At 43.9% G+C, this 27,668-nt stretch overlaps 1 protein-coding gene across 2 annotated transcripts; it reads left to right on the top strand.

Moving 5' to 3' along the window:
- The first annotated feature begins 2,656 nt into the window (after positions 1–2,656).
- Positions 2,657–23,833, top strand: LOC110544682 (disks large homolog 5-like). 2 transcript variants are annotated; one of them, XM_060367337.1, is made up of 7 exons: positions 2,657–2,774; positions 3,521–3,683; positions 4,843–4,974; positions 5,653–5,836; positions 8,698–8,813; positions 21,973–22,068; positions 22,161–23,833. In XM_060367337.1, the coding sequence occupies exons 2-6, from the start codon at positions 3,577–3,579 to the stop codon at positions 22,058–22,060; spliced, it is 627 nt and encodes a 208-aa protein (XP_060223320.1). In that variant the 5' UTR covers positions 2,657–2,774; positions 3,521–3,576; the 3' UTR covers positions 22,061–22,068; positions 22,161–23,833. The 2 variants fall into 2 exon arrangements, with proteins under 2 accessions (XP_060223320.1, XP_060223318.1); XM_060367335.1 differs by lacking the exons at positions 21,973–22,068; positions 22,161–23,833 and adding exons at positions 9,693–9,788; positions 9,881–11,553.
- Positions 23,834–27,668: the final 3,835 nt, after the last annotated feature.

Raw genomic sequence — 27,668 nt, forward strand, 5'->3', positions numbered from 1 at the left:
AACAGCCCCTATCAAAATCCCAACTAGCTCTTACCCAATTCACCCAAAGCCAAGCTGTCCCTTCTTGTAGGCTTTCCTGAGACATCAAGGGAAGGCCTTTAGCACCTCCTCCTTCCTACTCAAGAGCTCTTTGATTCATTAGACTCCTATCCCTGCTTCATCTATGGTAGATGAACACTCACTTTCCAAACACAGCTAAGCAATGGCTCTCCCCCTCCTTAAAGTCTCTAACAATAAAATAAAACTGAAGGTTGATAGGAAATTAGTTCAGGATGATGGGAAAGAAAGATTAGTCCCCCTGATATCAATAAGACAGTGTGTCCTCTGACATGTTATTTTCCTTGAGGAACATCACCTTCAGAGGTCAGTTCCTACCCTTGGGCAGATTTGCATGGAGCATGCTCCTGCTGATTTTAGGCTCCCTGCAGTGACATGGCATTCCTGTGAGATGATTTCTTTGGTTATAACTAGCATTAGGGTTTGACAAGGGGAACTCAGGCAGGTATCTGCACTGTAGGAATAATCAAGGCCTTCATTGCAGTGAGTAGGCTCTAAAGAAGGCCTCCACATCACTTACTAGGTTGCTCACATCTGTTCTGAACTGGGACTCAGTCATTGCTGTGCCCTTAATACTTTTTTCCAAAGTAATGCATCTGACTATTGAAGAAATGTGCTGTCATTTTTCTATTCCAGCACAGTATATTGTTTTCAGTTCATCTTCCTGCAGTTTTTAAAAGCTGAGAAAAAAATATCCAGGCACACATACTTTTTGACCCTTCTCCCGTGGGGAATGCAGGGAATGACCTGAGCAGAAAGGTCATTCTGGATTGTCCAGCTAAATGGAGCTGGTGGGGACTCAACAGCTGACATGGCTGGCCTTCACTAGGCCTCTATTCCTTCCTCCTGTAGGTCTGAAACAGCCCAGTCTGACCTGGAAGGAGCCACAGCCCAGGAAGAGAGCGCCATGCAGGCAGAGCTTCTGCAGCAGAACAACTGAGTTTACCAGACAAGTGAGCAACCATTCCATCCCATCCTCAGCAACTATGCCAATGCCAGGAAAGCAATAGACTTGCTAGCAAGATTAGAGCAAGCAGGGAAAAAGCAAAATCCTCCTTCTTCCATGTCCTTATATAGGCTTCTAGCAGAAGACAGAGTCCTGATATATCTGCATTAAAAATCTGGATTAAAGGTGTGTCTTCCTAAGACCTCCCCTATCAGTGGACTTGGGGAGGGGCATGCATGCAGAAAGGAGAGGAAGGCTGGGATCGGGAGGGGAGGAGAGAGGGGCTTCTGGGAGGGGGTACAAAATGAATAAAGTGTAATTAATTATAATAACAAAAAAAATGATGAAAAAAAGGTATGTCTTCCTACCTCAAAGATTCAGATTGGAAGTAGATCTTCTCATTTTAAATTAAGCACATCTCCCTCACAGGTGGGCCCTTTATTTCTGGGGTGGAGATAATTCCAGATGCAGTCAGGGTGACAACCAAGAAAAGCCATCAGAAATCCACTCCTTATCAAATGGACACCAATTTTATACCTAGCAGTGTAGTTCTTCTACCCCCTTCCCTATTCCACTGAAAAGTAGAATTGTCCTTCCCTACCCTCTGCCCCTAGCTCATCAAGTCTCATCAGGACTTCCTGGATCCTTTTTCTCTGTGGCCTGGCAAGGCCACAATGCCAGGGATCAGTCATTGAGGAGCAGGCAACTGAGGTCATGTCAGAGGCAGCCTCTGCTCCATTTAGGCAGGGACCCACTTGGAGACTGAGATGCCTATGGGCTACATATGAGCAGAGGGTCTAGGTCCTCTCCATGCATTATGGCCTTTGGTTGGTTCATCAGTCTCTGCAGACTGACTGATATGATTGTGTCCCTGAGAATGGTATTACATAGCAGCATCTGCCCTCCCACTAGTCAAATCTCCCAAAATCTTGTGTGCAGTATGGGCCATTAATCTACCTGTGAGTGTTTGTTCCTGGTGTTTGAGGTCTCACCTGGGAGCCCAATTCCTTATGATCTTCATCCTACCCTGTCAATAGTTGACCACACCATTGTTAATATCAAGGCTGGAATGTTGTTCTGCTGAATCTTTAAGGGAAATTTTCATCATTACCTGTTTTTCTTCTGACAGGACCCCCACATCTCCCAGAAAACCCAGAACATTGTAAGAGCTCTATGGATCATCTCTGACATGCTTATCAATGTCAGGGGGACTGATCTTTCTTTCCCATCATCTTGACCTAATTTCCTATCAACCTTCAGTTTTTATTTCATTGTTAGAGACTTTAAGGAGGGGGAGAGCCATTGCTTAGCTGTGTTTGGAAAGTGAGTGTTCATCTACCATAGATGAAGTAGTGATGGGATACTCATGAATCAGAGAGCTCTGTGTGTAGGAAGGAGGAGGTGCTAAAGACCTTCCCTTGATGTCTCAGGAAAGACAGCTTGGCTTTGGGTGAATTGGGGAAATGCTAGTTGGGATTTTGATAGGGGCTGTTGGAGGGGACCCTAACAGCCCCTTTCCTGGACATTCTGTTGTATCCTAGAGAGCTCTCTGCATTCTCTATGATGTCATCAGTGTTGTGGCAACACTAAATACTGTTGGTGGCATTTGGTCAGTGCTTATAGGTTTCTCCTGTAAACATGTTGTCTAGGCTGAGCAGGCTATTTTGAGGAGCAAAAGGAGAGTGTGGAGAGGCTGGAGGGAGACAGAACAAAGCTGGCCTTCGATCCCGGTTCAGAAGAACAAGAAATAAGTGGTTCTGTGAAAAGCACAGTGAGTTGAGGGAAGGGGTTGGTGAGCTTCAAAGAGGAGATGAGATTTAATTAAGGCCTTCGCAGACTGGGCCTCAACAGTTGGTCACCTCTGGGAAGAAAAGGGACTATCCTTTTCCTAAAGAGCAGACCTAGGTCAAGGATTTTTGATGGTTATTTTGGGAAAGGGGAAGGAATTGACAGCAGCTTTGTTTTGGGAGACCCTGAATTTCGTTCTGAGGGTGGGAGAAGGCCAGCAGAGAGACTACTGAGGTGTCCCTCTCAGGGTAGTATGTTGATTCACTCTATCCTCAGCAGATTTCTGCATGTTCCTAAGGTATCTGATAGCACTAATAGGGAGAAAAGCTCCCCTAAACATGTGCCAAGGTCTCAGACATTCAGATACCATGGGCTTAGATCCGTGATCAGGGCTTGGTGGTGCTAATAATGAGGGACTTGCCTGCATCCCATTGTATATCAGTTGACATTCCCCTCTAAATAACTGTATCTGGGCTACCAATATCTTGCAAGGGCAGGGAGATGGGAGTACTTAATGAGGCACAAGTCTGGCCCAGGTGGTTTTGGGGTAGAGCAAGGCTTATGGACCCCTGCTCTTCCAGGGCCTCAGTGGGTTTCTAGCAATCCCTCTTGCTCAGTTTTTTTGTTTGTTTGTTTGTTTTGTTTTGTTTTGTTTTGTGACTCAGCATGGTCCCTCCTGTCCCTGTGCCACTCACCTGTGCAAGTTCATCTTTGTTTATCTACCTTCAGGCTCTACTGGAAAGGCATCACCCCAATGCTACAACACCAATGAGCAGGGGCAGCATATGACAAAGGTGGAGGAAATGATCCTTCAGCTAAAAAGGATGACCTGTGAGAGGGATGAACTGTGTGAAATCCTGGCCCATTATATGGACAAGGATTTGCACAACAGGTATTTATTATGCCCAGTTCTCTGTTGATTGTCTTGACCCCTATGTGACAACCACATCTTTCCTCACATCACAGTAGGCTATGCCCCCATGGTGTACTTATGCCCAGACTAAATTTCCTGATTGCATCTGATAGGCAGAACTTGAAACCTGGGCAGGAATAAGATGGGGACAAGGCTATTCTGCTTCCTCCAAATGAAAAGCAGATCCTATGGCCTGAATCAGATTGTAGGGATAGTGTAATAGTGTGTGAGTTATCATCATGCATTTTAAAGATTTTAATAGGTGTTGGCTTGTGGGAAATGCCAGGTGCTGTGATTTCATGGTGAGTCTTTGTACTTGATCATCAGGTGCATGGGGTCTGGTTGTTCCTGTTAGGAACTGGAGGGGCCTGGTCCCACTTGGTGCATCTCAAGGTGTGACTGAGTAGCCTGGAGGACATTACTGCTCCTCTGTGGTCTTGTTCATAATACTCTGAGACAATGCCACCTCCTTGGATTTGGCATGCTAACTGGGTGTGTGTGTGTCTGTGTGTGTGAGTGTGTCAGCATATTCCTGAAGGCACATGCATGCATGAGTGCTCTCTACTGTGTGTGCTCCCTTCAGATCCTGGGAGTTGAGGGTAGGTGATGGGACCCAAGAATTTACATGTCTCATAGTTTCGGGGGAAGCCAGGGAGCCGCACGTTGGGCAGCACAGCACTTGGTCCTTGTCCTCACCTTGGTGGCACATTGCAATCTCCTTTGGAGTTAATAAAGCCTCTTTCTTGGAAATATTGATGATGTCCTCTGGATATCTGAATAGCCAGATGAATTCAGGGTTGAGGGTCCCTGCTATGAAAACAAGAGAAATGCCATCACCGGTTTCTGGGAGGCCCAGGACCGTTGCGTGGACTTTTGGAACTTCTTAGAAAGCTGATCTATTCCCCTGGAGCCAACAGCAGAGTTCATGCAGCCCAGCTTTTTCAGTTTGATACCCCTGCCTCTGCTGGCCTGAGACCAGGATATGAAGTGTAAGAAGCACCTGAAGGTCCTAATACTTAAGAATGAGGATGTAGCCTCTCCTGGGCTGGGGTAATCCAGGCTGCAGCCTAAACTCATGTGATCCTTGAGGCCTGTGTTCATGGGGTTCTTTCCTTCTGGGGCCCGCACCTTAAAACAGGTTCGATTTTGAATTCATTTCACTGACTATGGAACATCAGAAGATGATGACAGAGCTGAAGAAATTGTCCCATGAGATAAGGGAGGCCTCAGACAAGTTCAAGATGCTGACTAAGGAGACAGAATCCTTCCAGTGAGTGACTGAGTTTCCTGGGACCCCTGCACTTGGCAGGGACTGCATCTGCCCCTCTTGGTTTTCAATCCAAAGTGAGGGGTCTCTTTCTAGTATGACTGTTTCTTAGCAAGCAGCCTGCCTGTGGCTCTTGGACTAATACCCGATTGGATTCAGATTTTTTGTTTTGTTTTGTTTTCTTCAGTGTAAAGAAACCATGAGCCCCTCCCAACACTGTCCTGCCATCCTCAAGAGCCTCTAGATAGGAAAACATTTGCAGCATGAAAGGGTTTTCCTCTTGGGCTCTGGTAGTGGATTTAAAAAAGCTGGTTTCCATCAGACCCATAAATACCTTGTAATTCTGAAAGATCTGCAGTCCTAACTTAGAGATGGTTTGCTCTCTCTGTGCTGATGTTTTCCAAATATCATGGACTGATCAACACAGATGGGGGCCACTTTCTGCTCTGGGAGGTACATGAATTCCTTTTGGTGTCAGGGTTTTCAGAAGAACTTTGAGTCTTTCTGGAATTTGGCTCTTCTCTGTATTCAGCATGCCTCTAGGTGATGCTGGAATAACTACTGTAGGCCCAACTCAGGGGAATCTCTGGAGACCAAGGACCTTGCAGGGATGGTGTTGCTTGGATGTGGGGAGGCAGATACTGGATGTCTGGGGCTCACCATATTTTGGCTTTGCTTCAGCCTTCGCCACTTCCAGCTCATGATTGACCATACCAAGCTGAAGATTTATGTTAACACGTTGAGAAACAGGCACAGAAAGCTGCTGAGGGAGCATTCTGTCCTGCAAACTTCCTGTGAAGACACAAAGAGGCTCTGTGAGGAGGCCGTTGAGAAGATCTGTGGCCTCTGTGCCCAGAAGCAGCAGGTAGGTTGAGGGAGCAGGGGCAGGATGTCCACCTGCCCAACCATGAACAGACACACCCAAGTAACCATCTACCCACCCATCCATCTGCTGACCTACATCTCATCCAGTTGTTCATTTCTCTGATCACCTACAAGTCTCTGGGGGAGTCAGCCTCTTGTGAGAACCTGGATGATTGACAAGCAAACCCTCCTGCTCTGCTCTCATTTGCAGTCCACTGAGGGAGAAAGGCAGCTCACAGCTCACATACCCACTTACCATCATAACAGGAGGTGTGTTATGTGGATACCCACTTAGGTAGTTACACAGAGCTTTAAGATGACTTAAAGCTTTTACACCGTAAGATGACTTAAGGGGACTCTAGCTCAGGACAGATTCCTTTTCATATTTGTACAGAATGCTTCATTTTTGAAAGCCCTACAGGTGACTTCACATGCTTCATCCTGAATGACCTGAGAGCTGTTTTCACATTATTTGAACTGTAATCTTTTGAAATGCTCCTGTGTAATGACCATGGGTCACTGACTTCCTCTAGAGCTACCATAATCTTCTTTGCAGGAAACAGGGTAGGTTAGGTGAGGAGTCTTGATGGGTCAACATGGAGCTAGTTGGAAGCTTAGGTTGGAATCTTCCTTCTTGGGAACCTGGTCTTTGTGTGGTCCACCTTAGCTGAACCAGTGAAAAGTTTGTGATTTACTTTGATATCTGTGTTCTTGGGATCAAAAAGGTTCCTGGAAGAGGAAATGATCACAAGGGATGACACCAAAGCCTAACTGTGTCTAAGAGCCTTGTATAGAAGAGATAGGTCCCAACAATCCCCTATGCAGCAGAAAAGTTGTTGCAAGAAAAATTCTCTCCCTGGTGTGTGTGTTTGTGTGTGTGTGTGTGTGTGTGTGTTATTTCTGTGTGTGGTGCATTGGTGGGCATCTGTGTGAATGTGTGACTGTGACTGAGCTTCTTTGTGTGCCTTATGTTTGTGTGTGTTTATTTATGTGTGTTAATAGCTATGTGCTTATGCTTGTGTACAGACCCTTGTTTTTACAGTAGTAACCCTATCCCTGTGTGTGTGTATGTGCATGTGCCCAGGTATTGATCAGTGTTTCTTGCTATGTTGCATATATGTGGAGGCATGGTGCTTGTGTAGGTGTTTGTGTTGGGTGCTTGTATGTGTATGTGTGTATGTGTGTTTGTGTGTGCATGTATGCATTTGAAAATTTGTATATTTCTGCACACACACATATATATGTATATATATAATTCTTCGTATTCTCATGAAGATGTTAAATGATGATAGAGACCAACTTCAATAAGAAAGTATCATGTTGGCTGTCTTTGCAGCCATCAATACCATCTTTCTGCATCCACAACTAGCTGCCTAGAACAAAAGGACACAAAAACTGCTGTTACTCACAGACTTTTAGGTGTTTGTAGAGGCAAGATTACTTATCTGCAAAGAAATCCTTGGGGGCAACCGAAGGAATGGGCTACATGGAGGTGAGGAGAAGGATGCTATGGCAAAACAAGGTGCTTGAGAGTCAGGAAAATCTGGATAAGGGTCGGGGTCCTTTCTCTGCTCTTGGTGAATAGTGACTGCACAGTGGACATTTGGGTGGCTTGCTGGGTCTTCCCTGTATTCTGTTTCGTTATCATTGCTGGCAAACATTTTCTTTCCTCCTTTGCCTAACCTTAGCTCAGGAAATTAAGACCTTGGAGTTTGGCCAGGATTTTATTCTTTCAGAGATTTGGAGTTGCTTGTGGTTGCATCTCAGTCCAGCAGAGGTCCTCTAGGTTTGCTGAAGTGTGAGAAAAAAAAGATGTCTCAGTGCAGCCCCCTTCAACTCATGACAGTCCAAAGCATTCATCCAAAATGTGTCTACAGACTCAGTAACTGCTTTTATTCTAAATCATTCAAATCATACTGAAAATGAGCCTCAAGAGCGCTGGGAGAATTGAGGACTGCCAGATACTGCTGGTGGTGTAAAATGAGTTGGTCCTGTGAGAAGCCATGCATGGTTTTGCACAACCTGAACTGCAGTCACTAGGTAACCCAGAAATTGCAGAACAAGATGGAGTGGACCACAGAGAAACTAGAGGGCACCAAGGTTCTAGCAGCCTTCTTCATAGCAGCCAAAAGTTGAAATAGTCAAGATGTCCATTGACTGATGAGTATAAAAGTACAGTGTGGTCCACCCTTCAGGGGAAGGGAATATTGTTCATCATGAAATAGTCCATGTGGTCATTTGGCCTTGAGTTAGTCAGCCTTTTGCTACTCAAAAAAGATTCCTGATACAAACACACTAGAGGGAGGAACATTTTTTTTCTCTTATTGCTGTTGATTTTCTCATTTTCCAGGCTCACTGCTCTGAGTGAGAATGGGTGCAGGCTATGAATAAGAGAGCGCCATTAGTAGGATGCTGCTCAACTTGGAAGAACTGAGAAAGACTGGGAAAGAACAGCTGCTCCATAATCATCCAGAGGGCCTAGGCTGGGGAACAAGCCAACATTGCACAGCCTTGGGAACTTGCTAAGCAGGCTTGGCTAAGAAGCCAAGAACCCAGTGGGTCCCCATGTCTGCCCAGTAGGGTTACAGGACAAGTACTTCATTACTCAACTGTCTATATCCCGAACCCACTGTTTTCTTACCCTTGTAAGGAAAGGTAACATTCTTCTAGATAGAATCTTAGGTGATCTCTCATATTAGCATCAACGGAGAAACTAAACATGTTACTGCAATGCAGTATGACTGTATGTGTGCATACATGTATGTGTGTGTTTGGGAGTGTGTGTTTGTGCACATGTGCATGCACTCGTGCTTCTGTACATAGGTGTTCACACTCCTCTGAACACAATCTTCTAAAAAACAGGAACTGGGAGTATTGGAGGAAAGACTTCAGGACATACTGAAGATGGAAAAGCTGGCCACGCAGGAACAGGACTTCACAAAGGAGATGGAGTATCACACTGATGACATTGAGATGAGGTAGAAACCCAGGCATGGAGAAGAGGGTGGAGCCAAGTGGGTACCCTGTGCCTCTGTCCCTGTTCCTTTTGGCCAGCTGCATGGCTCTCGCCAGAGCCACGGAAAGAACACATCAGAGTATTATGCTGGTCCGGTCACCAAGAACTTCTGTCCAGGAAACAACCTGTGCTCCTTGGTGTTTCTGGGGATGGTGCACCAGTTCCTCCCTGTGGGCTCTCTAGTATGGTCTGAATACCTTGTCCCTTGGTCTCCCCACAAATCCTCGCAATCCCAAAACTAGCAAGGGAAGCATCACTTCTGGAATACAGTGTGTCCTCTGACATGTTATTTTCCTTGAGGAACAAGACCTTTAGAGGTCAGTTCCTACCCCTGGGCAGATTTGCATAGAGCACACTCCTGCTGATTTCAGGCTCCCTGAAGTGACAGGGCATTCCTGTGAGATGATTTCTTTGGTTATAACCAGGGTTAGGGGTTGACAAGGGGAACACAGGCAGGTTTCTGTACTGTAGAAATAATCAAGGCCTTCATTGCACTCACATCGGTTACTAGGTTGCTCACCTCTTTTCTGAACTATGACTCAGACATTGCTACACTCTTATTATTTATTTCCAAAGCAATGCTTCTGGACTATTTGAGAAATGTCCTGTCATTTTTCTATTCCAGCATAGTGTGTAGTTTTCAGTTCATCTTCCTGCAGTTTTAAAATCTGAGAAAAAAAATATCCAGGCACATGTACTTTTTGACCCTTCTTCCTTGGGGAATGCAGGGAATGACCTGAGCTTAAAGGTCATACTGGATTGTCCAGCTAAATGGAGCTGGTGGGGACTCAACAGCTGACATGGCTGGCATTCACTAGGCCTCTACTTCTTTCTCCTGTAGGTCTGAAACAGCCCAGTGTGGCCTAGAAGGAGCCACAGCCCAGGAAGAGAGCGCCATGCAGTCAGAGCTTCTGCAGCAGAACAACTGAGTTACCAGGCAAGTGAGCAACCATTCCATCCCATCCTCAGCAACTATGCCAATCCTGGAGTGGCTTCTGTGTCTGATTGTCTTTCCTTCCTCTCTGACAGCTCCCTTGAGAGAACTGAGGAGGCAAAAAAACGAAAGCCTCAGACATCTTGAACACAACATTTTCTACTCTAGAATCAAGGCCTCCTCAAAAACAGACACCCCCTTTGAAATGTCAATTCACCTGTGAAGCAAATATCAACTGACCTCCAGGTGATGCAGTACCAATGTGATCCACATGTCTGTTGGCTCCCTATTTTGAGAAAGACAAAAGCTGAGACAAGGCTTGCTCAAAATCCTGAAACTCACCAGTATTTGTTTGCAGTGAGGGACACAACAATGAGGCTATGTTTCAGAGCATTACTCCATCAGGGACTTAGTCAGCTCTCCGTATGTGGTAGTCAATTCAGACAGACCAACGAAAAGCATCATCTTCTCTCTCCAGGGCGGTGTTGAAGGTCCTCCATCTCACACACATGTGATGCTGAAGTTAATGCTCTAAAGAGGTAACAACTCTCCCTCACTACCTATCATAGTCATCTGTTCTTCCATAAGGAAAACTTCTGGGTGTACTTCAGTTGCACAGTCTGGATTCTGAAGTGACTAGTCCTGAAAATGGATTTATAGAGAATGTCTGAATGATCTTTGACATCTACTGGGCAGGTGGATTCTCCATCTGGATTTGTTGGATCTCAAATAAGCACTTACAGGCATACGTTGGCTGAAAGAATCATGTAGTGACCAGCATATTACAGGATCAACATGCTATAGAATTTGTTCTTCTTCACAGGTCAAAGGCTGTGTATACTATGCGAACAGTGTGTGATAATATACCAAGAAGCACCCTTTACAACCACAAAATGTTCTAGCAACTTCCCCACCATGACAAGGCCATGGCCAGTAGGGACTAACCTTCATTTGGCTGGGAAACATCAGATTCAGTGAAGTTCAAGAGCTATGTCATCTGTTGCTGGATGATGTGAAATCAGCTAAGAAGCATGTGTAGAAGACGCCATTCCAACATTATCCAGAGGCAGTGCAGTGACTTACATCTAGCACAAGGAAGTTGACATCCAGCCTTATCTATTCTGATCAGATCCAAGAAATCCCTACGGTTTCCACACAGATATTGGGATACCCCTCTTGTTGAATATTCACCTGGGAGGGTTTCAGAGAAGTGCTGAGGCACATCAAGTGTTGCTGGTCATCCAGGAGGAGCCTGAGCCTGGAAATTGGTGCTTGTCCTAAGGGGTCATAAAGAATACTTTAATGGGGCCCATTAAGGAGGATTTGAAAGAAGGTGATCCATCACCAGAAATAGGTCTCATCCTTTGCCTTGGGAGTGACTGACATACAGAGCTCCCAAAGAATCATGGCTACACTCATCTTGAAAAGGCTATTGAAATCAGAGACTGCCTTTCTACCATGTTTCCAAGGCCAGCCACAGGCTCTAAGTCTGGGCTGCTAAATCTCTAACAAGAGAATGCTGCTTAGCTTAATTGGTTGTTTGGTTTTTGGGTTGAGTTTGTTGTTTTTTTGTTTCTTTGTTTGTTTGGATGTTTTTTGTTTTCTTTTGTTTGAAGTTTTGTAATTTATTGGTTATTTCATTTGTTGTTGTCATTGACTTGCTAGTTTGCTAAGGCTGTACACTGTATATAATGACTTTGCCTTTTAATCCCCTATTGAGGAAAATGAGATGTATTTTTACAAATAAAAATTAATCTTCAACTGTTAATTCTTCAGACTCTTCTTTAGGCACATGTGGTGTTACACCTGTAACCCAGAACTCACAGGCAGGGATGGATCTCTGCAAGTTGCAGGGGCCTTGGGCTACATAGTCAGTTGCCATATATCTAAGGCTACACAGAGGGAATGTTCTTTTAAAGCAGATAGTGTGTCCAACACTATGGAGATCCACTTTATTGTAGAAATGGTATCCACACTGTATCCTTGCGGTCATATATTTAGCTACTCGAAAATATGGTACCCAGTGGGTGATCACATGAACCTAATTATTGAGAAACACAACAGCATAGCTCTAATGCCTCTTAAGAAACTTAAATATTTTCTAAGGGACTATAAAAGAAATCAGAAAACGCAGAGCTGTCTACCTCTGATTTCCTTAAAATACAGCATCAGTGAGAATTACACAGCAGAGACAATGGATTCCAATACATCTTGGGATATGGTTTCTTTTTTTTTTTTTAAATTCTTAAAATATGTGTTTATTTGGAAAACTTAGAAGAAGAGGATAAAAATATACAGTGAACACTGAGCAATAGTTACAATAAATTACAGTTTGTGTATTTTTAGTCTGAATATGTATGTGCTTTCTGAATGTTGTAGTACAACATAAATATCAAAAGCATCATTTTGCTCATCTAAAGCCCACAGGGAGGTGGAGGATTATCCTTTGCTAAAACTGGTTGGCACAAAAGAAAAAAATCCATAGATATGAATATGAAAGGTAATTGAAGCTAGATTTTGCTTCTTGACTACTGTACATTAGGAATAATCAGAGTGTTTCCAGTGAGATTTGTCTCCATATAATTCCTTGTTGTGGAGAATGTCATACGTATTGTAGGATATTCAGTCCCTGGCTTTGCCTAATGGATTCCAATGGCATCTTCCATGTAACAATAACAAGAAAAAGAAATCTGCAGATGCTGTAAAGTGTACCCTGTGGGGAAAATCTCCTAAGATTTAGCCCCATCTAGGTTCACAGAGCTTCAGTTCCATGGCTCTAGCTGCTCAGGACTAACAGTCAGCAAAGACCAACAGATGCTACAGAAATTCTACGCTGAAGACAAAGAGAAGAAAACAAACAAGAAAAAAATACATAATATAAAAGCAGCATATAAAACAAGTAAAAGTTCAAACTTTGATATTATTAATATCTCCAGAGAGATAAGATTAGATAACATATCCATGAACTAATAACAGGCTTTTATTAAAAAGTAAGAAAATAAGATAGACCTCTTGGTTATTAAATTATGGTGCTTGGAATAAAACATAATAGAGAGGCTAAATGGCAAAACTGAAAATTTCTCAGGATGTCAAACAAAGGGTAAATGATGGAAAATTGAGTAAAACAGGCAAACATACAGGTTTCACTTAAGAGGTCAAAATGTAGAGAAAATAGAGTTGAAAAATTATGAAAATAATAATATGTAAGAAATGTCTTACGTAAAATTTTTAAGATTCAAAAAATAAATCGAATTACTATGGCAAAAAAATAGAAAATAGTGGAATTCTAGTCTTAATTTGTTGACACAAAGTGATGATTTTAGCAGTTTTACTTTCTATTAATTCAAGCTATCAATCTAATATAAAGTCAAAATAAAGACAACACTGGTACAGACAACAGCTACAGATCCCTTACCCATCAGGTACCACGAGACTGAGAGATGTCCTCAGACTCATGCTTGTTTTCTTTTTTTTTTTTTTTTCAATGCAGTTTATTCAGGAACCTTGAACAATCATCTGACCCTGGGGAAAGCCAGCCCACAGCTTAAATAGCCTCTGGGTAGCCAACCCCAGCGTGCCACGTGGGCAATACAGATAGGTCCACACACATGGGAGCAAGCCAGAATCTAGGCCTTAGCCAAATGTGGAGTTGTTCCTGACAGAGAGCACTCACCATCGGGAAGGTGGAAGGCTGAAACCCAGCTCCTTCTTTAAGGCGCTGCATTACTCAGCTCTCTACAGTTCCCCCTTTTTGTTTTAGACGCATCAGGCAAGAGTAGAGGTCTGATCTCTGATATGAGTATGTCTTCCTACCTCAAAGATTCAGATTGGAAGTAGATCTTCTCATTTTAAATTGAGCACATCTCCCTCACAGGTGGGTCGTTTATTTCTGGGGTGGAGATAATTCCAGATGCAGTCAGGGTGACAACCAAGAAAAGCCATCAGAAGTCCACTCCTTGTCAAATGGACACCAATTTTATACCTAGCAGTATAGATCTTCTATCCCCTTCCCTAGTCCACTGAAAAGTAGAATTGTCCTTCACTACCTCTGCCCCTAGCTTATCAAGTCTCATCAGAACTGCCTGAATCCTTTTTCTCTGTGGCCTGGCAAGGCAACAATGCCAGGGGTCAATCATTGAGGAGCAGGCAACTGAGGTCATGTCAGAGGCAGCCTCTGCTCCCCTTAGGCAGGGACCCACTTGGAGACTGAGATGCCTATGGGCTACATATGAGCAGAGGGTCTAGGTCCTCTCCATGCATTATGGTCTTTGGTTGGTTCATCAGTCTCTGCAAGCTGACTGATATGATGGTGCCACTAAGAATGCTATTAAATAGCAGCATCTGCCCTCCCACTAGTCAGTCAAATCTCCCAAAATCTTGTGTGCAGTTTGGGGTATTAATCTACCTGTGAGGGTTTCTTCCGAGTGTCTGAGGTCTCACCTGGGAGCCCAAGTCCTTATGATCTTCATTCTGCCCTGTCAATAGTTGACCACAGCTCTGTTAATATCACGGCTGGAATGTTGTTCTGCTGAATCTTTGAGGGAAATTTTCATCATTACCTATTTTTGTTCTGACAGGACACCCACATCTCCCAAAAAACCCAGTACATTGTAAGAGCTCTATGGATCATCTCTGACATGCTTATCAATGTCAGGGGGACTGATCTTTCTTTCCCATCATGCTGAACTAATTTCCTATCAACCTTCAGTTTTTATTTCATTGTTAGAGACTTTAAGGAGGGGGAGAGCCATTGCTTAGCTGTGTTTGGAAAGTGAGTGTTCATCAACCATATATAAAGTAGTGATAGGATTCTAATGAATCAGAGAGCTCTGTGGGTAGGAAGGAGGTGCTAAAAGCCTTCCCTTGAGTTCTCAGGGAAGACTGCTAGAAGGGACAGCTTGGCTTTGGGTGAATTGGGGACATGCCAGTTCGGACTTTGATAGGGGCTGTTGGAGGGGACCCTAACAGCCCCTTTCCTGGACAGTCTGTTGTATCCTAGAGAGCTCTCTGCATTCTCTGTGATGTCATCAGTGTTGTGGCAACACTAAATACTGTTGGTGGCATTTGGTCAGTGCTTATAGGTTTCTCCTGTAAACATGTTGTCTAGGCTGAGCAGGCTATTGGGAAGAGCAAACAGAGAGTGTGGAGAGGCCAGAGGGAGGCAGAAGGAAGCTGGCCTTCGATCTGTGTTCAGAAGAACAAGAAATAAGTGGTTCTGTGGAAAGCACAGTGAGTTGAGGGAAAGGGTTGGTGAGTTTCAAAGAGGAGATGAGATTTAATTAAGGCCTTCGAGGATTGGGCCTCAACAGTTGGTCACCTCTGGGAAGAAAAGGGACTATCCTTTTCCTAAAGAGCAGACCTAGGTCAAGGATTTCTGATATTTATTTTGGCAAGGGGGCAGGAATTGACAGCAGCTCTGCTCTGGGAGACCCTGAATTTCATTCTGAGGGTGGGAGAAGGCCGGCAGAGAGACTAATGAGGTGTCCCTCTCAGGGTAGCATGTTGATGCACTCTATCCTCAGCAGATTTCTGCAGGTTCCTAAGGTATCTGATAGCACTAATAGGGAGGAATGCTCCCCTGAGCATGTGCCAAGGTCTCAGACATTCAGATACCATGGGCTTAGATCCGTGATCAGGGCTTGGTGGTGCTAATAATGAGGGACTTGCCTGCATCCCGTTACATATCAGCTGACATTCCCCTCTAAATCACTGTGTTTGGGTTACCTATGTCTTGCAAGGCCAGAGAGATGGGAGTACTTAATGAGGCACAAGTCTGGCCCAGATGGTTAGGGGCAGAGCATGGCTTATGGACCCCTGCTCTTTCAGGGCCTCAGGGGGTCTCTAGCTATCCAAATCACTCAGGGATTTTTTCTGTTTTTTTTTTTTCTGTTTTTTTTTTTTTTTTTTTTTTTTTTTTGTGACTCAGCATGGTCTCTCCTGTCCCTGTGCCACTCACCTGTGCAAGTTCATCTTTGTTTATCTACCTTCAGGCTCTACTGGAAAGGCATCACCCCAATGCTACAACACCAATGAGCAGGGGCAGCATATGACAAAGGTGGAGGAAATGATCCTTCAGCTAAAAAGGATGACCTGTGAGAGGGATGAACTGTGTGAAATCCTGGCCCATTATATAGACAAGGATTTGCACAACAGATAGTTATTATGCCCAGTTCTCTGTTGATTGTCTTGACCCCTATGTAACAACCACATCTTTCCTCACATCACAGTAGGCTATGCCCACACAGTGTCCTCATGCCCAAACTAAATTTCCTGATTGCATCTGAAAGGCAGAACTTGAAACCTGAGCAAGAGTAAGATGGGGACATAAGCCTAGGCTATTCTGCTTCCTCCAAATGAAAAGCAGATCCTATGGCGTGAATCACAGTGTGGGGATAGGGCAATAGTGTGTGAGTTATCATCATGCATTTTAAAGTCTTTAATAGGTGTTGGCTTGTCGGAAATGCTAGGTGCTGTGAGTTACGGTGAGTCTTTGTACTTGATCATCAGGTGCATGGGATCTGGTTGTTCCTGTTAGAAACTGGAGGGGCCTGGTCCCACGTGGTGCATCTCAAGGTGTGACTGAGAAGCCTGGAGCTCATCACTGCTCCTCTGTGGTCTTGTTTTTAATACTCTGAGACAATGCCATCTCCCTGGATTTGGCATGCTAACTGTGAGTGTGTGTGTGTGTGTGTGTGTGTGTGTGTGTGTGTGTGAGCATATTCCTGAAGGCACATTCATGCATGAGTGCTCTCTGCTGTGTGTGCTCCCTTCAGATCCTGGGAGTTGAGGGTAGGTGATGGGACCCAAGAATTTACATGTCTCATATTTTCTTGGGGAAGCCAGAGAGCTGCACTTTGGGCAGCACAGCATTTGGTCCTTGTCCTCACCTTGGTGGCACATTGCAATCTCCTTTGGAGTTAATAAAGCCTCTTTCTTGGAAATATTGATGATGTCCTCTGGGTATCTGAATAGCAATAGGAATCCAGGGTTGAAAGTCCCTGCTATGAAAACAAGAGAAATGCCATCACCGGTTTCTGGGAGGCCCAGGTCCGTTGCGTGGACTTTTGGAACTTCTTAGAAAGCTGATCTATTCCCCTGGAGCCAACAGCAGAGTTCATGCAGCCCAGCTTTTTCAGTTTGATACCCCTGCCTCTGCTGGCCTGAGACCAGGATATGAAGTGTAAGAAGCACCTGAAGGTCCTAATACTTAAGAATGAGGATGTAGCCTCTCCTGGGCTGGGGTAATCCAGGCTGCAGCCTAAAGTCATGTGATCCTTGAGGCCTGTGTTCATGGGGTTCTTTCCTTCTGGGGCCCATACCTTAAAACAGGTTCGATTTCGAATTCATTTCACTGACTATGGAACATCAGAAGATGATGACAGAGCTGAAGAAATTGTCCCATGAGATAAGGGAGGCCTCAGACAAGTTCAAGATGCTGACTAAGGAGACCGAATCCTTCCAGTGAGTGACTGAGTTGCCTGGGACCCCTGCACTTGGCAGGGACTGCATCTGCCCCTCTTGGTTTTCAATCCAAAGTGAGGGGTCTCTTTCTAGTATGACTGTTTCTTAGCAAGCAGCCTGCCTGTGGCTCTTGGACTAATACCCGATTGGATTCAGATTTTTTGTTTTGTTTTGTTTTCTTCAGTGTAAAGAAACGATGAGCCCCTCCCAACACTGTCCTGCCATCCTCAAGAGCCTCTAGATAGGAAAACATTTGCAGCATGAAAGGGTTTTCCTCTTGGGCTCTGGTAGTGGATTTAAAAAAGCTGGTTTCCATCAGACCCATGAATACCTTGTAATTCTGAAAGATCTGCAGTCCTAACTTAGAGATGGTTTGCTCTCTCTGTGCTGATGTTTTCCAAATATCATGGACTGATCAACATAGATGGGGGCCACTTTCTGCTCTGGGAGGTACATGAATTCCTTTTGGTGTCAGGGTTTTCAGAAGAACTTTGAGTCTTTCTGGAATTTGGCTCTTCTCTGTATTCAGCATGCCTCTAGGTGATGCTGGAATAACTACTGTAGGCCCAACTCAGGGGATCTCTGGAGACCAAGGACCTTGCAGGGATGGTGTTGCTTGGATGAGGGGAGGCAGATACTGGATGTCTGGAGCTCACCATATTTTGGCTTTGGTTCAGCCTTCGTCACTTCCAGCTCATGATTGACCATACCAAGCTGAAGATTTATGTTAACACGTTGAGAAACAGGCACAGAAAGCTGCTGAGGGAGCATTCTGTCCTGCAAACTTCCTGTGAAGACACAAAGAGGCTCTGTGAGGAGGCTGTTGAGAAGATCTGTGGCCTCTGTGCCCAGAAGCAGCAGGTAGGTTGAGGGAGCAGGGGCAGGATGTCCACCTGCCCAACCATGAACAGACACACCCAAGTAACCATCCACCCACCCATCCATCTGCTGACCTACATCTCATCCAGTTGTTCATTTCTCTGATCACCTACAAGTCTCTGGGGGAGTCAGCCTCTTGTGAGAACCTGGATGATTGACAAGCAAACCCTCCTGCTCTGCTCTCAGTTGCAGTCCACTGAGGGAGAAAGGCGGCTCACAGCTCACATACCCACTTACCATCATGACAGGAGGGGTGTTACGTGGATACCCACTTAGGTAGTTACACAGAGCTTTAAGATGACTTAAAGCTTTTATACCGTAAGATGACTTAAGGGGACTCTAGCTCGGGACAGATTCCTTTTCATATTTGTACAGAATGCTTCATTTTTGAAAGCCCTACAGGTGACTTCACATGCTTCATGTGAATGACCTGAGAGCTGTTTTCACATTATTTGAACTGTAATCTTTTGAAATGCTCCTGTGTAATGACCATGGTTCACTGACTTCCTCTAGAGCTACCATAATCTTCTTTGCAGGAAACAGGGTAGGTTAGGTGAGGAGTCTTGATGGGTCAACATGGAGCTAGTTGGAAGCTTAGGTTGCAATCCTCCTTCTTGGGAACCTGGTCTTTGTGTGGTCCACCTTAGCTGAACCAGTGAAAAGTTTGTGATTTACTTTGATATCTGTGTTCTTGGGATGGAAAAGGTTCCTGGAAGAGGAAATGATCACAAGGGATGACACCAAAGCCTAACTGTGTCTAAGAGCCTTGTATAGAAGAGATAGGTCCCAACAATCCCCTATGCAGCAGAAAAGTTGTTGCAAGAAAAATTCTCTCCCTGGTGTGTGTGTTTGTGTGTGTGTGTGTGTGTGTGTGTGTGTGTGTGTGTTATTTCTGTGTGTGGTGCATTGGTGGGCATCTGTGTGAATGTGTGACTGTGACTGAGCTTCTTTGTGTGCCTTATGTTTGTGTGTGTTTATTTATGTGTGTTAATAGCTATGTGCTTATGCTTGTGTACAGACCCTTGTTTTTACAGTAGTAACCCTATCCCTGTGTGTGTGTATGTGCATGTGCCCAGGTATTGATCAGTGTTTCTTGCTATGTTGCATATATGTGGAGGCATGGTGCTTGTGTAGGTGTTTGTGTTGGGTGCTTGTATGTGTATGTGTGTATGTGTGTTTGTGTGTGCATGTATGCATTTGAAAATTTGTATATTTCTGCACACACACATATATATGTATATATATAATTCTTCATATTCTCATGAAGATGTTAAATGATGATAGAGACCAACTTCAATAAGAAAGTATCATGTTGGCTGTCTTTGCAGCCATCAATACCATCTTTCTGCATCCACAACTAGCTGCCTAGAACAAAAGGACACAAAAACTGCTGTTACTCACAGACTTTTAGGTGTTTGTAGAGGCAAGATTACTTATCTGCAAAGAAATCCTTGGGGGCAACCGAAGGAATGGGCTACATGGAGGTGAGGAGAAGGATGCTATGGCAAAACAAGGTGCTTGAGAGGCAGGAAAATCTGGATAAGGGTCGGGGTCCTTTCTCTGCTCTTGGTGAATAGTGACTGCACAGTGGACATTTGGGTGGCTTGCTGGGTCTTCCCTGTATTCTGTTTTGTTATCATTGCTGGCAAACATTTTCTTTCCTCCTTTGCCTAACCTTAGCTCAGGAAATTAAGACCTTGGAGTTTGGCCAGGATTTTATTCTTTCAGAGATTTGGAGTTGCTTGTGGTTGCATCTCAGTCCAGCAGAGGTCCTCTAGGTTTGCTGAAGTGTGAGAAAAAAAGATGTCTCAGTGCAGCCCCCTTCAACTCATGACAGTCCAAAGCATTCATCCAAAATGTGTCTACAGACTCAGTAACTGCTTTTATTCTAAATCATTCAAATCATACTGAAAATGAGCCTCAAGAGCGCTGGGAGAATTGAGGACTGCCAGATACTGCTGGTGGTGTAAAATGAGTTGGTCCTGTGAGAAGCCATGCATGGTTTTGCACAACCTGAACTGCAGTCACTAGGTAACCCAGCAATTGCAGAACAAGATGGAGTGGACCACAGAGAAACTAGAGGGCACCAAGGTTCTAGCAGCCTTCTTCATCGCAGCCACAAGTTGAAATAGTCAAGATGTCCATTGGCTAATGAGTATAAAAGTACAGTGTGGTCCACCCTTCAGGGGAAGGGAATATTGTTCATCATGAAATAATCCATGTGGTCATTTGGCCTTGAGTTAGTCAGCCTTTTGCTACTCAAAAAGATTCCTGATACAAACACACTAGAGGGAGGAACATTTTTTTTCTCTTATTGCTGTTGATTTTCTCATTTTCCAGGCTCACTGCTCTGAGTGAGAATGGGTGCAGGCTATGGATAAGGGAGCCCCATTAGTAGGATGCTGCTCAACTTGGAAGAACTGAGAAAGACTGGGAAAGAACAGCTGCTCCACAATCATCCAGGGGGCCTAGGCTGGGGAACAAGCCAACATTGCACGGCCTTGGGAACTTGCTAAGCAGGCTTGGCTAAGAAGCCAAGACCCCAGTGGGTCCCCATGTCTGCCCAGTAGGGTTACAGGACAAGTACTTCATTACTGAACTGTCTATATCCCGAACCCACTGTTTTCTTACCCTTGTAAGGAAAGGTAACATTCTTCTAATAGAATCTTAGGTGATCTCTCATATTAGCGTCAATGGAGAAACTAAACATGTTACTGCAATGCGGTATGACTGTATGGGTGCATACACGTATGTGTGTGTTTGGGAGTGTGTGTTTGTGCACATGTGCATGCACTCATGCTTCTGTACATAGGTGTTCACACTCCTCTGAACACAATCTTCTAAAAAAACAGGAACTGGGAGTATTGGAGGAAAGACTTCAGGACATACTGAAGATGGAAAAGCTGGCCACGCAGGAACAAGACTTCACAAAGGAGATGGAGCATCACACTGATGACATTGAGATGAGGTAGAAACCCAGGCATGGAGAAGAGGGTGGAGCCAAGTGGGTACCCTGTGCCTCTGTCCCTGTTCCTTTTGGCCAGTTGCATGGCTCTCGCCAGAGCCACGGAAAGAACACATCAGAGTATTATGCTGGTCCGGTCACCAAGAACTTCTGTCCAGGAAACAACCTGTGCTCCTTGATGTTTCTGGGGATGGTGCACCAGTTCCTCCCTGTGGGCTCTCTAGTATGGTCTGAATACCTTGTCCCTTGGTCTCCCCACAAATCCTCGCAATCCCAAAACTAGCAAGGGAAGCATCACTTCTGGAATACAGTGTATCCTCTGACATGTTATTTTCCTTGAGGAACAAGACCTTTAGAGGTCAGTTCCTACCCCTGGGCAGATTTGCATAGAGCACACTCCTGCTGATTTCAGGCTCCCTGAAGTGACAGGGCATTCCTGTGAGATGATTTCTTTGGTTATAACCAGGGTTAGGGGTTGACAAGGGGAACACAGGCAGGTTTCTGTACTGTAGAAATAATCAAGGCCTTCATTGCACTCACATCGGTTACTAGGTTGCTCACCTCTTTTCTGAACTATGACTCAGACATTGCTACACTCTTATTATTTATTTCCAAAGCAATGCTTCTGGACTATTTGAGAAATGTCCTGTCATTTTTCTATTCCAGCATAGTGTGTAGTTTTCAGTTCATCTTCCTGCAGTTTTAAAATCTGAGAAAAAAAATATCCAGGCACATGTACTTTTTGACCCTTCTTCCTTGGGGAATTCGGGGAATGACCTGAGCTTAAAGGTCATACTGGATTGTCCAGCTAAATGGAGCTTGGGGGGACTCAACAGCTGACATGGCTGGCCTTCACTAGGCCTCTACTCCTTTCTCCTGTAGGTCTGAAACAGCCCAGTGTGACCTAGAAGGAGCTACAGCCCAGGAAGAGAGCGCCATGCAGTCAGAGCTTCTGCAGAGGAACAACTGAGTTACCAGGCAAGTGAGCGACCATTCCATCCCATCCTCAGCAACTATGCCAATCCTGGAGTGGCTTCTGTGTTTGATTGTCTTTCCTTCCTCTCTGACAGCTCTCTTGAGAGAACTGATGAGGCAAAAAAATGAAAGCCTCAGACATCTTGAACACAACATTTTCTACTCTAGAATCAAGGCCTCCTCAAAAACAGACACCCCCTTTGAAATGTCAATTCACCTGTGAAGCAAATATCAACTGACCTCCAGGTGATGCAGTACCAATGTGATCCACATGACTGTTGGCTCCCTATTTTGAGAAAGACAAAAGCTGAGACAAGGCTTACTCAAAATCCTGAAACTCACCAGTATTTGTTTGCAGTGAGGGACACAACAATGAGGCTATGTTTCAGAGCATTACTCCATCAGGGACTTAGTCAGCTCTCCGTATGTGGTAGTCAATTCAGACAGACCAACGAAAAGCATCATCTTCTCTCTCCAGGGCGGTGTTGAAGGTCCTCCATCTCACACACATGTGATGCTGAAGTTAATGCTCTAAAGAGGTAACAACTCTCCCTCACTACCTATCATGGTCATCTGTTCTTCCATAAGGAAAACTTCTGGGTGTACTTCAGTTGCACAGTCTGGATTCTGAAGTGACTAGTCCTGAAAATGGATTTATAGAGAATGTCTGAATGATCTTTGACATCTACTGGGCAGGTGGATTCTCCATCTGGATTTGTTGGATCTCAAATAAGCACTTACAGGCATACGTTGGCTGAAAGAATCATGTAGTGACCAGCATATTACAGGATCAACATGCTATAGAATTTGTTCTTCTTCACAGGTCAAAGGCTGTGTATACTATGCGAACAGTGTGTGATAATATACCAAGAAGCACCCTGTCAAACCACAAAATGTTCTAGCAACTTCCCCACCATGACAAGGCCATGGCCAGTAGGGACTAACCCTCATTTGGCTGGGAAATATCAGATTCAGTGAAGTTCAAGAGCTATGTCATCTGTTGCTGGATGATGTGAAATCAGCTAAGAAGCATGTGTAGAAGACGCCATTCCAACATTATCCAGAGGCAGTGCAGTGACTTACATCTAGCACAAGGAAGTTGACATCCAGCCTTATCTATTCTGATCAGATCCAAGAAATCCCTACGGTTTCCACACAGATATTGGGATACCCCTCTTGTTGAATATTCACCTGGGAGGGTTTCAGAGAAGTGCTGAGGCACATCAAGTGTTGCTGGTCATCCAGGAGGAGCCTGAGCCTGGAAATTGGTGCTTGTCCTAAGGGGTCATAAAGAATACTTTAATGGGGCCCATTAAGGAGGATTTGAAAGAAGGTGATCCATCACCAGAAATAGGTCTCATCCTTTGCCTTGGGAGTGACTGACATACAGAGCTCCCAAAGAATCATGGCTACACTCATCTTGAAAAGGCTATTGAAATCAGAGACTGCCTTTCTACCATGTTTCCAAGGCCAGCCACAGGCTCTAAGTCTGGGCTGCTAAATCTCTAACAAGAGAATGCTGCTTAGCTTAATTGGTTGTTTGGTTTTTGGGTTGAGTTTGTTGTTTTTTTGTTTCTTTGTTTGTTTGGATGTTTTTTGTTTTCTTTTGTTTGAAGTTTTGTAATTTATTGGTTATTTCATTTGTTGTTGTCATTGACTTGCTAGTTTGCTAAGGCTGTACACTGTATATAATGACTTTGCCTTTTAATCCCCTATTGAGGAAAATGAGATGTATTTTTACAAATAAAAATTAATCTTCAACTGTTAATTCTTCAGACTCTTCTTTAGGCACATGTGGTGTTACACCTGTAACCCAGAACTCACAGGCAGGGATGGATCTCTGCAAGTTGCAGGGGCCTTGGGCTACATAGTCAGTTGCCATATATCTAAGGCTACACAGAGGGAATGTTCTTTTAAAGCAGATAGTGTGTCCAACACTATGGAGATCCACTTTATTGTAGAAATGGTATCCACACTGTATCCTTGCGGTCATATATTTAGCTACTCGAAAATATGGTACCCAGTGGGTGATCACATGAACCTAATTATTGAGAAACACAACAGCATAGCTCTAATGCCTCTTAAGAAACTTAAATATTTTCTAAGGGACTATAAAAGAAATCAGAAAACGCAGAGCTGTCTACCTCTGATTTCCTTAAAATACAGCATCAGTGAGAACTACACAGCAGAGACAATGGATTCCAATACATCTTGGGATATGGTTTCTTTTTTTTTTTTTAATTCATAAAATATGTGTTTATTTGGAAAACTTAGAAGAAGAGGATAAAAATATACAGTGAACACTGAGCAATAGTTACAATAAATTACAGTTTGTGTATTTTTAGTCTGAATATGTATGTGCTTTCTGAATGTTGTAGTACAACATAAATATCAAAAGCATCATTTTGCTCATCTAAAGCCCACAGGGAGGTGGAGGATTATCCTTTGCTAAAACTGGTTGGCACAAAAGAAAAAAATCCATAGATATGAATATGAAAGGTAATTGAAGCTAGATTTTGCTTCTTGACTACTGTACATTAGGAATAATCAGAGTGTTTCCAGTGAGATTTGTCTCCATATAATTCCTTGTTGTGGAGAATGTCATACGTATTGTAGGATATTCAGTCCCTGGCTTTGCCTAATGGATTCCAATGGCATCTTCCATGTAACAATAACAAGAAAAAGAAATCTGCAGATGCTGTAAAGTGTACCCTGTGGGGAAAATCTCCTAAGATTTAGCCCCATCTAGGTTCACAGAGCTTCAGTTCCATGGCTCTAGCTGCTCAGGACTAACAGTCAGCAAAGACCAACAGATGCTACAGAAATTCTACGCTGAAGACAAAGAGAAGAAAACAAACAAGAAAAAAATACATAATATAAAAGCAGCATATAAAACAAGTAAAAGTTCAAACTTTGATATTATTAATATCTCCAGAGAGATAAGATTAGATAACATATCCATGAACTAATAACAGGCTTTTATTAAAAAGTAAGAAAATAAGATAGACCTCTTGGTTATTAAATTATGGTGCTTGGAATAAAACATAATAGAGAGGCTAAATGGCAAAACTGAAAATTTCTCAGGATGTCAAACAAAGGGTAAATGATGGAAAATTGAGTAAAACAGGCAAACATACAGGTTTCATTTAAGAGGTCAAAATGTAGAGAAAATAGAGTTGAAAAATTATGAAAATAATAATATGTAAGAAATGTCTTACGTAAAATTTTTAAGATTCAAAAAATAAATCGAATTACTATGGCAAAAAAATAGAAAATAGTGGAATTCTAGTCTTAATTTGTTGACACAAAGTGATGATTTTAGCAGTTTTACTTTCTATTAATTCAAGCTATCAATCTAATATAAAGTCAAAATAAAGACAACACTGGTACAGACAACAGCTACAGATCCCTTACCCATCAGGTACCACGAGACTGAGAGATGTCCTCAGACTCATGCTTGTTTTCTTTTTTTTTTTTTTTTTTTCAATGCAGTTTATTCAGGAACCTTGAACAATCATCGGACCCTGGGGAAAGCCAGCCCACAGCTTAAATAGCCTCTGGGTAGCCAACCCCAGCGTGCCACGTGGGCAATACAGATAGGTCCACACACATGGGAGCAAGCCAGAATCTAGGCCTTAGCCAAATGTGGAGTTGTTCCTGACAGAGAGCACTCACCATCGGGAAGGTGGAAGGCGGAAACCCAGCTCCTTCTTTAAGGCGCTGCATTACTCAGCTCTCTACAGTTCCCCCTTTTTGTTTTAGACGCATCAGGCAAGAGTAGAGGTCTGATCTCTGATATGAGTATGTCTTCCTACCTCAAAGATTCAGATTGGAAGTAGATCTTCTCATTTTAAATTGAGCACATCTCCCTCACAGGTGGGTCGTTTATTTCTGGGGTGGAGATAATTCCAGATGCAGTCAGGGTGACAACCAAGAAAAGCCATCAGAAGTCCACTCCTTGTCAAATGGACACCAATTTTATACCTAGCAGTATAGATCTTCTATCCCCTTCCCTAGTCCACTGAAAAGTAGAATTGTCCTTCACTACCTCTGCCCCTAGCTTATCAAGTCTCATCAGAACTGCCTGAATCCTTTTTCTCTGTGGCCTGGCAAGGCAACAATGCCAGGGGTCAATCATTGAGGAGCAGGCAACTGAGGTCATGTCAGAGGCAGCCTCTGCTCCCCTTAGGCAGGGACCCACTTGGAGACTGAGATGCCTATGGGCTACATATGAGCAGAGGGTCTAGGTCCTCTCCATGCATTATGGTCTTTGGTTGGTTCATCAGTCTCTGCAAGCTGACTGATATGATGGTGCCACTCAGAATGCTATTAAATAGCAGCATCTGCCCTCCCACTAGTCAGTCAAATCTCCCAAAATCTTGTGTGCAGTTTGGGGTATTAATCTACCTGTGAGGGTTTCTTCCGAGTGTCTGAGGTCTCACCTGGGAGCCCAAGTCCTTATGATCTTCATTCTGCCCTCTCAATAGTTGACCACAGCTCTTTTAAAATCACGGCTGGAATGTTGTTCTGCTGAATCTTTGAGGGAAATTTTCATCATTACCTATTTTTCTTCTGACAGGACCCCCACATCTCCCAAAAAACCCAGTACATTGTAAGAGCTCTATGGATCATCTCTGACATGCTTATCAATGTCAGGGGGACTGATCTTTCTTTCCCATCATGCTGAACTAATTTCCTATCAACCTTTAGTTTTTATTTCATTGTTAGAGACTTTAAGGAGGGGGAGAGCCATTGCTTAGCTGTGTTTGGAAAGTGAGTATTCATCAACCTTATATGAAGTAGTGATAGGATTCTAATGAATCAGAGAGCTCTGTGGGTAGGAAGGAGGAGGTGCTAAAAGCCTTCCCTTGAGTTCTCAGGGAAGACTGCTAGAAGGGACAGCTTGGCTTTGGGTGAATTGGGGACATGCTAGTTCGGACTTTGATAGGGGCTGTTGGAGGGGACCCTAACAGCCCCTTTCCTGGACATTCTGTTGTATCCTAGAGAGCTCTCTGCATTCTCTGTGATGTCATCAGTGTTGTGGCAACACTAAATACTGTTGGTGGCATTTGGTCAGTGCTTATAGGTTTCTCCTGTAAACATGTTGTCTAGGCTGAGCAGGCTATTGAGAAGAGCAAACAGAGAGTGTGGAGAGGCCAGAGGGAGGCAGAAGGAAGCTGGCCTTCGATCTGTGTTCAGAAGAACAAGAAATAAGTGGTTCTGTGGAAAGCACAGTGAGTTGAGGGAAAGGGTTGGTGAGTTTCAAAGAGGAGATGAGATTTAATTAAGGCCTTCGAGGACTGGGCCTCAACAGTTGGTCGCCTCTGGGAAGAAAAGGGACTATCCTTTTCCTAAAAAGCAGACCTAGGTCAAGGATTTCTGATATTTATTTGGCAAGGGGGCAGGAATTGACAGCAACTCTGCTCTGGGAGACCCTGAATTTCATTCTGAGGGTGGGAGAAGGCCAGCAGAGAGACTAATGAGGTGTCACTCTTAGGGTAGCATGTTGATGCACTCTATCCTCAGCAGATTTCTGCAGGTTCCTAAGGTATCTGATAGCACTAATAGGGAGGAATGTTCCCCTGAGCATGTGCCAAGGTCTC

The sequence above is a fragment of the Meriones unguiculatus genome, chromosome 14, assembly GCF_030254825.1.
Source record: "Meriones unguiculatus strain TT.TT164.6M chromosome 14, Bangor_MerUng_6.1, whole genome shotgun sequence".
Taxonomy (NCBI): Eukaryota; Metazoa; Chordata; class Mammalia; order Rodentia; family Muridae; genus Meriones; species Meriones unguiculatus.